This window comes from Galeopterus variegatus, unplaced genomic scaffold, assembly GCF_000696425.1.
Source record: "Galeopterus variegatus unplaced genomic scaffold, G_variegatus-3.0.2 Scaffold779, whole genome shotgun sequence".
Taxonomy (NCBI): Eukaryota; Metazoa; Chordata; class Mammalia; order Dermoptera; family Cynocephalidae; genus Galeopterus; species Galeopterus variegatus.
The window spans coordinates 160073-170177 of record NW_007726890.1 but is presented as its reverse complement, the minus strand read 5'-3'; the positions used below and the strand labels follow the sequence as shown (position 1 = coordinate 170177).

Genomic DNA, 10105 nt, shown 5'->3' with positions numbered 1-10105 from the left:
CGGGGGGGGGGGGGGATTGTACTTGTGAATTTTTACCTTAAGGGTGTTCAATAAATGGTTTTTAAAAAAATTTAAGCCAAGCCAAGTTCATGAGTAGAGGCCTGGTGAAATAAACATGGCACATCCACACGATGCGATGCTCGGCAGCCATTACAAATCCCGTAATTGAAGAATATTTCATCGCACGAGGAAATCTTAATGATGTTGTGTTCCGTGTGAAAAGCAGATACCAACACAGATTGTGAAGTATGACTCTTTTTAATTTTTAAAAAATTAAAAACAGCTCTATTGAGGTATAACTGACCTACAATAAACTGCCCGTTTTTTAAATGTACACTTTGATAAGTTTTCACATATGTACATACCCTTGAAACCATCTCCACAATCAAGATTGTGAACATATTCATCACCTCAGAAAGCTTCCCGGGGCTCTTTGTGAGCTCTCCCTCCTGTCCCCTCCCTATCTCCCCAAACCAATGATCTGCTTTCTGTGCAGTATGATTCTTGTAAAAAGAAAAAATGTGTATAGACAGGGAGGTAGACAGATGCTTAAAACAGAAATGGATATTCGTGCCAACAGTATGGAAGACAATTATGGAAAATTTAAAATTCTTTCTTCTTTTTCTCTATCTGTGTTTGCTAGATTGTATATGATGAACACAAAATTGTTTTTGTGATAAGTTACTCAAGTTGTTAAAATGTCTGCCACAGATAATCCACAAAGTGAAAATACTTCATAGGCATTTGATAAATGTCTGCTCTGAACGGGACATTTGCTGGTGGCATGGGGTTGCCTGTAAATGCTTGTCAGCTGTGGTGGTGATAAATACATACACTCGTGATGGCCAAGGAGTGTGGACTGTAGGGTGACTGCTCTAGTGATGATGGCTGTATGTATGCTGATGGCAATGGGGATGATTATTTGTAGAGTGACAACTGAGAAGTGATGACTACTGTAGGGTGGGTGGCTGTAGGACTGATGGCCGTAGGGATGAGAGCATCGGTGAGGTGATTGGCTGTAGTGATGGCATCTGTAAGGGCAATGGCTGTGATAGGTGATAGTGGCAATGGTGATGACTGTAAAGGTGATGGCTGAGAGCTGTTGACTGTAGAGGTGGTTGCTGTAGTGATGATGATTGTAGGTGTGCTGACAGCAATAGCGCTGGCTGCAGGGATGATGACGGTAGGGGTGAAGGCTCTCAAGAGGAGCAATGGTAGCACTGGTGATGGCCGTAGGGGTGACAGCCGTAGGGGTGACGGTAGTGGCAGTAATGGCAGTGACGACCTTGGAGATGCAACTTGACCAGGAACATTGATACAACAGACAAAGAGAGTCCAAATTCTAGTTTCTGGATTCTGGCCAGTGAGATAAAGGGCTTGAGTTGGCCATATAGTGTCAAGTTGATTGGCCATCTCCTGAGAGATGAAACAAAAGGACTCGTGATGATTAACATGAGACGACAAGGTAGGGACTTTTCTCTGATTGTTCAACCCAAGAGCCGTCTGCATCAGAATCTCTGGAGACTGAAGCTGGGACTTCCTTCCTCCCTAGGGGCCAGCAGGGGCTGCAGTTGCTGTAAGAGCAGGTCACGTGGCAGGGCTTCCTGTATGCTGCTGCCGCCCGGTGTCCATGGCCCGCACCCCAAGCTGCCACTGCAGCAGTCACAGTGGCAGCTGGAGGCTCGGTCCATGCCGTGCTCCCTGGACAGCACTGGCGAGGCTGAGCAAGAGGCCTCAGCATCTTGACACCTAGGAGAGCAGGGACGGAGTCTCCTCAGGGTGGAGGACCATGCTGCGCCGCAAGCCCTCCAACGCCAGTGAGAAGGAGCCCACTCAGAAGAAAAAGGTGAGAACGTCTTTGGGAACCCACTCCATCCTTACCTCCTCTACTCTCTCGACCCATCCCCTCCAGGGCTCTTAGAAGTGGGAAGAGCCAAAGGTCATATGCTGAGTCTGTAGGTGAGGGCCATTCTCCCAGAGGGCAATGGGACAAAGGTCCAAAGATTACTAGAGTAACAGAAGTACAGAAGAGATTTAAAATTCTGGAGTAACAGAATTATAGAATAGACTCTTAGAAGTCTAGAGTTACAGAATTCAACTCTACAATGATGGGATAAAGACCTAAAATTAGGGGCCAGAATCCAAGACTAGAATTTGAGAATTACAAAATACAATGTTCAAGTTGAATCTAAAGACTACACTTAATTCTCTGTCCCCTGCATTGGTCCTGCCACCACTTCTACCCAAGCATGGCCTCTCAGAAGCCATCTCCCTCAAAGGGCCCCGCTGGGCCACTCAGCTTGGAGCCATGATGCTCCAGGGCCCCCGCCCTTCAGCCGTGGCCCGGACCCTGCCCGCTCAGCTCAGCTCTGTGGCAGCTCCCAGGCCCACTGGCGATGGGGCCTGAGGTGATTTCTAGACTTGGGGGAAGGGGCCTCTGAAACTGCAATGGGATGCAGAGGCCATATGGTTCTTCCCAGGCAGGGAGAAATTGTGCATGAGGAATGAGAAATGAAGCTGATGGGATGGCAAGCAGGAGTGATGGCTGAGGAGAGAAAATTCAGTGCGGAGATTTTAAGGCCAGGAAGAAAAGCAGCTGTCATGGACAGCTGAGGTATTCATCTTGCTGGGGCAGAGGCAGGACTAGAAGGTTCCTTGAAGGTTCTGCCAGATCTAGGTTTCTCTGATTGGATTTGAGGATTTCTAGACTTAATTCTTTGACTCAAGTGTAGGATTCTTCCAGGCAATCAGCAAATACTTCTCGCACATCCAGCAAGACCATCCCAAAGCAGGCCTGAACCAGGCCCAAAAGGCCCAGGCCAACGTCCGGGGCTTCCAGGCCCTCGCTGTACCCTGCCAGTTTTCCCTGGAGCTCAGCCCAGGTGCCCTATGGGGGAGCTCCCTTGTGAAGGGAGCAGCTCCCAGGTGTAGGCAGAGGCAGCTGAAAGACTGAGCCTCAGGGCACTGGGGTGTGCATCCTGCCTCATCTCTCAGGTTCTGGGGTAGCTGCCACTTCCGGCAGTACTCTCCCCACCCCAGCTGCTTCTCTAAGATTGCAGTGGTGGTGGGCAGGGGAGGGGGACATTCATGAATCTTCACACGGTCTCTGTCACCTCAGTCAAACCCTGCACGGTGCTAGGCCCAGCAGGCCTGCCATTGGCTGCCACTGCTCAGCAAGTGGGGCCACTTCCCTTAGCTCTCTGCCCGGTGGGGGTGTGAAGCAGAGTCTGCTCTACAGGCACTGCTAGGCCCCAAACCACAAGGGAGCTGAGCTGGAGGAAAAAGTCTGAGAAAGAGCTGACACTTTAACCTTGGGACCCTGTGCCACCTCAGGCGGAGGTGCCTAGGGGCACGCAGAAGCCAGAAGAAGTCCCCTTCTTCTTTTCCAGCTTCAAATACCCAGATTCTGCATTTGGCAGGTGGGCCTCTGGGATTTCCCCCAGGCTCTCCCAGGAGAAGCAAGGCCATGTAGGCACTCTGAAGTCCACGTCTTTTAAGGGCAAGTAGTCCAGACACACCCCACCCACCCCTGCCAGAGCCTGTGCCAGCCTCCAGAGCCAAGATGAGCTCTCCCCCACTCACTCTCCAAGCCCCACGCTGTGGAAATGCCCTTAGAAAAGCCAAGTGTCCTGAAGGTAGAGACAGCATCTTTCCCAGGCCTGGAGGCAGTGGCCCAGCCCTGTCACTGCTGGCATGATGACCTTGGGCAAGTCCCTTCCTCTTGGAAGCTGAGGTGACATGGTGGTGTGGAAAGCACAAAGGCAAGGGAGGCATCTCACTCCTGCCCCTGCTTCTCCTCCTGGACTGCCAAGTGGAGAGTGTGCCGGGAGGGGACAGGAAAAGTTGGAATCCTACCACATTCTTTGGGCCTCAGGTTCCTCATCTCTGAGGAAAGGGAGAAGTCCTGATCTGCCCACCTCAGGAGGTTGTATGATTACCTGGAACAGTAGATGTGAGAGTGCTCTGTCGCATGTGTACTATAGGCATGGGTGGGGGTAGGGACACAAGGCAAAAAAGAATGAGCCATGGCCCCAGCCTTGAAGTGGACAAAACGAGGCTTAATAGCACTATTAAGGGAGGAATCATCGGTGCCAGGCACTGTGCTGTGCACTTCACCATCTCTTAGCTCACTGACTCCTCATGACAACCCTGCAAGGTAGGGGCTGATATTTTCATTATCCCTAGTTCATACCCGAGGCTCAGAGAGGCGAAGTGACGTGCCAAAGGTCACACAACTTGTAGGCCTCAGAGCTAGGATCCAAGCCAAGATTTGTCTGACTCCAGAGTTTTAACCTCTTTTCTCTCCACTCTCTTGTGCCCCTACTGATCTCAAAATCACTAGAAGAGTCTGATGAGCATAAAAGATTCAACCCAGAGGCCTGTGGCGTGAGTGATCTTCCAGCCAGAAGAGCAGAGGAGGGAGCAGGCCCTTCTGGATGGTGGGGTCAGGACATGGCACCTACTGTGGATGAGGAAGGATTGGGGGAGCCCCAGGTCAGGCAACATACTCCTTAGGTGCCCTTTGGAGATTTTCACCTCCTTCACATTCTCGCTCTGCATTCCCTTTGATCTGATTTCACCCAAAGGCCAGTGCTGGGGTGTAGGAATTGGAAAGGGGTTTGTCTTGGACTTGCCTCCCCTAAGGATGATCCTACCCCACCACACGCCCACTTTCCACCAACCCCAGACCTCCCACCAGGAGAAATGGAGAAGATCTAGGCTCCCTTTAGAGGGTTCAACTGGTCCCTCTTCCCAGTCTCTTCCTGTCCCCAGACCTGGCACGCTGCTCGCCCCACAGCCCCCTTCCTAGAGCATACCTCTAGCATAACACCCCCAGCATGCAGTTCATATTTCAGTAGCTCCTCATGGCCCACAGGGTAGTGCCCAAGTGCCTTGGCATTGCTACCAAGGGCCTTCCATGACCTTTTCTGCTCCACCTCCCACCATAGCCACCTTTGCTAGGAACGTCCCTAACTTTCACTCTTGTTCAAACCCTTCCCAGCTCCACCTGGCGACATCCTGGCTCCCCTGCATGGCCCAGCTCAAACGCACCTCCTCCACGAAGCCCTCCTGAGCCCTTCCTCCTCCACGCTCCCACCTGCTCTCCTCATAGCTCCATTGAAGCACCACCCACAGTCAGCATTGCATTCAATCCACTTCCATACTGGGAGGTGGGGGGTTGGGAGGACAAGAGCATGGGCTCTGAGGTGTCATGAGCACAGCAACATGCACAGACTTCTAGAGTCACAGACCTGGGTTTGAACTGCTCTACCTTCAACCAGCTGTGTGACCCTGCCTAGGATACTTCCTTTCTCCACACCTCAGTCTCCTCTGCTGTGAGGTGGGGATGTGACATGGGGTCGTGGTGAGGCTGGAGCGAGCTGCCACCCATGAAGCACTTGGCAGTGTGCGGGGCACATGGAAGTGTCTGACCCCTTGTTGCTGGACTCCCACATACACAGAGGCCAGGCCTGAGCTCCAGGTACAATGAGCTGAGAGGGTGGTTCGGCGATGCCTGGGGAAGGCCAAGTTTGCTTAGGAAGCAGAGGAAGAAGACACCTACTGGGGCAGTGTAGGCTCTGAGGGGTGGTCAGAAGAGGATTTCTGCAGGGGTGCTGCCTTTTAACCTGGAATTAAGAAACCTTTTTATTGAAGTCTAACATCCCTTCAGAGAAAAGCATAAATCATAAGTGCACCACTCTGAGTTTCCCTAAGCAAGCATCCCATGTAGGCAGCACCCAGATCAAGAAACAAAACACTTCCAGAGGTCCAGAAGCTTCCCTCATGCCCCTGCCAGTCACTACACGCCCCCTTTCCCCAAGGGTAACCACTATCCTGACTTCCAACAGCACAGATGAGTTCTGCCGGGTTTTGAACTTTATGGAGGTGGACCCATATACTCTCTGGTGGCTGGCCCCTTTTGCTTGACAGTATATTTGTGAGACTCATCCATATCATTGGGGATAATTGTACTACCTCATTGTTGAGTACTATTCTCTTGTATGACTCTGCCACAATTAATTTCTCCATTCTACAGTTGATGGGCATTTGGGTTGTTTCCAGTTAAATTGGAATTTGAAGAAAGGGAGAAACTATGGTTGACAGAGAGAGAGGCAGAGTATTCCAGATGTGGAAATGCCAGAGTAAGAGTCGGAAGGTGGGTGGCAGGAAGGCTGAGCATAGACCGACACTGGGTGAGGGACTGCTGTGTCAGGCAATGTTCTAAGCCTGTGTGTGCACCCGCTTGTCTCAGCTCCACAGCAACCACATGAGGTAGGTGCTTTGGTCTTCATCTTACTGCCGAGGAGACAGAAGTCTAAAGAAGTTAAATAACTTACCCAGCTTTACACAGGTGGGCAGTGGCAGAACCAAGATGTGACCCCTTGCCACCTGACGCCATGTGAAGAAAACGAGGTTCAGAGAGGTTAAATAACTCGCCAAGGTCACACATCCCAGAATTGAACTCGTCAGTGTCTGATACAGAAACGTGGCTCTTTCCGAGAGGCCCACATGCTCCCCTTAGACATGAAAAAGGTATGGTACCACCTTGCCCGCCAGGCAGGACTCCCAGGAAGTCCTCACCACAAAGGGAGACAGGCAGGAAACCCAGACAGGCTTGAGGATTCAACTTGTCCCTAGGGAAGGCGGAGTATCTCTGACCGAATGGCAGTCAGGATGTTTGGGGCTGCCTCTGAAACCGGGTGAGAGGCCTGGGCAAAGGCCACCCTGGCCGGCCTTCACCCTTGATCACCCAGAAAACGTGTGTTAGTCCTTCCACTCCCTGCACTGTGGAGCGGCCAGCTGGGCCCAACCCTCAGCACCACCAAAGGTAAAGCTGGGATAGAGGGGCCCTCACACGAGGGCCTCAGACAAAGGCCCCTCCTCCCAGCCTCCAGACTGCAGATTAATGACAGGAAAAGGCCTCGGAAAGGAGCTGCAATTAGAGGGCGGCTGCGCAGTGAGTTTACTCTTCCCCAACAAAGCCTACGTCCGGCCCCACGCCTGCCCTCCTGCTTGCCTTCCAGCCACACCAGTCCCTGGGGCTTCAGGGACGACTCTTTGGTCTGCAGACCAGGCTGAGAGGTGGTGGAGAGAAGGCCACAATAGGCTCTGTTGGCCCATAAATAGCAGCCCAGCCTGCCCTCCTTGGGCCCAGGCCAGCCCAGTGCCCACCCTCTCTCTGTTCCCTCTTTTCCATGCAATAAGAGGAGGAAGTTATCCAGGCAGCTGCATCCTAGCCATACAAGAGGAGGAAATAAACGGATGGTGGAGGAGAGAAAGGGAGAGAAAGAGGAAAGAATAGTGGGAGGGAAAACCAAGGAAGGAGGATGAAGGAGATGCATGGGAACCAGAGCAGTCACTCCACGGTCACACTTTCCCCTCTGTTATGCCCACTTACAGCCCCCTCTTCCAGCTCCCCAATGTAGCACAGAGGAGGCTTTCTGACTGCGGCTGCATGCACCCCACCCATGAGGCCCTTGATGGTGCTACCGTCTGCTTGGCCTGACCGCTAACCTAGTTTCTGGTAAACTCCCTTTCTGTGACCTCTAGGAATGTGTGGCCTCTGGTCCCCAACTGCTGACTTTGGCTTTGGTCAAGATCCAAGAGTGCTAAACTGCTCCACTGCAGTCCCCAGGAATTGGGGCCAATTGTGTGTGTGTTGGTGGGCAGGTGACAACGCTCCTCTCCTGGGAGGGTTGTCACTGGACACATACCCACTTTAGAAGGAAAGAGGATGTGAAACCTTCAGCTTTGTGTGGGTTTGAGGCTTCAGTTCCTCAAGTCTTTATCTCGGGTGTCTGCAGTCTATCCCGCTCCATCTGTCTGGCCATCTGTGAACCCTAGTTCCTGTATGTATCTTCTGGTATTAATTGTTTATATCGGTACGGGCTCAGCCCCAACTTTTTGTGTTTAAGGCCTGCCCCCTCACCTGCCTTGCCCTGGCTTTTGCCTGCTATCTTGGCATGTGGATGTGTATACAGTTAAGAAATCTCATTTCCTGTGAACAGTCTAGTCAACACAAACAATAGGTCATGCATAATGGTCCAAACACCGGCCAACATCACAGGTGCCGGCTCATCACATTGGTGGCTAAGGTTAAAAGCTGAGATGAATAAAGAGAAAATAGCAGCTTTCTCTTACTAAATTAACTGAAATCATTTATTTGTGTCCCAAATCTGTGAGCACCTTCTGTAAGACTCTACTATGGTTTTCCAGAAAGTGTAAGGCTGTGTCTTGCTGGCTTCTGGCCAGATTGTCTCGCTCTTCTTGGGACACAAATTCATCAGGTTGGAGGCCCCCATACGTTTTCCGTGATGGGAGACCATGCCTACAGCAGGTCCAAGGTGTGAAAGCCAGTGCTGCAGGGTTTGGGAGGGATTTGCTCTCAGTTAAGTAACCGTGATGCTCTCCTATGTGCTGGGGGATGTCTCTACCAGCAGAAATACGTTTACGCTGACTCATTTAGTCTTTCACTCCAGGCTTCTGGGGACCAAACTTCGGGTACTGGTGGAAATTTGGGCTCAGTCTGAGGTTTGACTGAGGTCTGAGGCTCCTGAGTCCAGGAGCTTGGTCGATGGCCAGGGTTAGGCTGATGAACAAGATAAAGCCAGGTAGCTCCAAGAACATCTAGGCACTTCATCTCATTAGCCCTGGGTCTTTAGGGCACATGTGGCTCTGCCCAGCCCTGCGGGGGAAGTGTTGGGTGGGAGAAGAACAGGTCATCCTGACAGCCATTTTAGCACCACTTGATTGCAACACCTCTGCTTTTTCCAGCTCTCCCTTCAGCGCTCCAGCAGCTTCAAGGATTTTGCCAAATCCAAACCCAGCTCCCCTGTTGTGAGCGAGAAGGAATTTAATCTGGATGATAACGTGAGTTTCAGAGCCTCCTTTGGGGATCTGGCTGCAGTCTCGGGGTGGTGGGATAGGAGTGGGAGGAAGGAGGGGGAAGAGGAGATATGATTGTTGAGGCAAAACCTCCTTTAACACAGAAGGCCCAGCTCTCCTGCACACCAAAATTCTGGGCCCCAAGCACTCACCTGCATTCTTTTCAGTTACGAATTAAATGGAATATTAGTTACAGAGTGATATGGCTGAGGACAAGACTGGGGCTAAAGGGGGAGGATATGGATGGTGTCCTCTCAATCCCATGCCCTTTGGCCTCTGCCGTGACCCAAAGGCCTCATTTTGCCCCAGGTCCTGGACCCAGGCAGGGTCACCAGGGTCCCTGGGCCTCCTCTTTTGTTGTCACAGATTCCAGAAGATGACTCAGGTATCCCTACCCCAGAGGATGCTGGAAAGAGCGGCAAAAAGCTGGGGAAGAAGTGGAGGGCAGTGATTTCCCGAACCATGAACAGGAAGATGGGCAAGATGATGGTGAAGGCCTTGTCAGAGGAGATGGTGAGACCCAGGGATCCAGGGAAGGGGTTGGGGTCAGGGTGTGAACATGACCACCTTGGCAGCCTCTGCTCAAGCCTGAAGACCCTATTCAATGTAAGAAGGAAGGTCCCCTTGGACAGGACAGGGAGCTCACTGTCAGCCACGGACAGCACAGCCAGGCATAGTCCTGAGGGGGCAGGAGGCTGGCTGTGAAGGGGCAGGGTTCGAGGAGGGATGAAAGTCTGGGCAACAGAAGATTCCTTCGAAGGCAGGCCGGAGGGGAGGGGCCAGCTAAAAGGGAGTTGAGATCACCTGAGGCAAAACCATCCACCTCAAAGCTTTGCCTGAAACTAGCCCCTGGGATTGGGGCTGATTCAAAGAGGATCTCTATGAGAGAAAATAGAGAAGTCTGGCTTCGCCCCAGGGAGGATGACACGGACAGCCATGGGGCAGGCAAAGCCCAGCTAGCTTATCACACAGTGAGTCTGGTGTGCTTGTGGCCCATACAGGAGGCACTGAGGCAGTGGTGGGCTGGAGTCGGCTTGGACCAGCTGGTGAGAGCCAGCAGTTGGTCACATGGTCACGAATTTTGTAAGCCAGTTGTTACATACAACCATTATTAAAAATCAAATTATAGGGCCGGCCCGGTGGCGCACTGTGCTAGTGCGCCACTTGGGACGCGCGGAGGCGCTCCCGCCAAGGGTTCGGATCCTACATACAGACCGGC

At 52.0% G+C, this 10105-nt stretch overlaps 1 protein-coding gene across 2 annotated transcripts in view; it reads left to right on the top strand.

Annotated features, from left to right (window-relative positions):
* Positions 1-1593: 1593 nt before the first annotated feature.
* The window catches only part of SASH3 (SAM and SH3 domain containing 3), a 14359-nt gene continuing 5847 nt past the window's right edge, over positions 1594-10105 (top strand). For both annotated transcript variants that reach the window (XM_008572391.1, XM_008572390.1), the window contains exons 1-3: positions 1594-1846; positions 8776-8871; positions 9253-9399. In XM_008572391.1, coding sequence (XP_008570613.1) covers positions 1790-1846; positions 8776-8871; positions 9253-9399 — 300 coding nt within the window. In that variant the 5' untranslated portion in view covers positions 1594-1789. The remainder of the gene's footprint in view (positions 1847-8775; positions 8872-9252; positions 9400-10105) is intronic.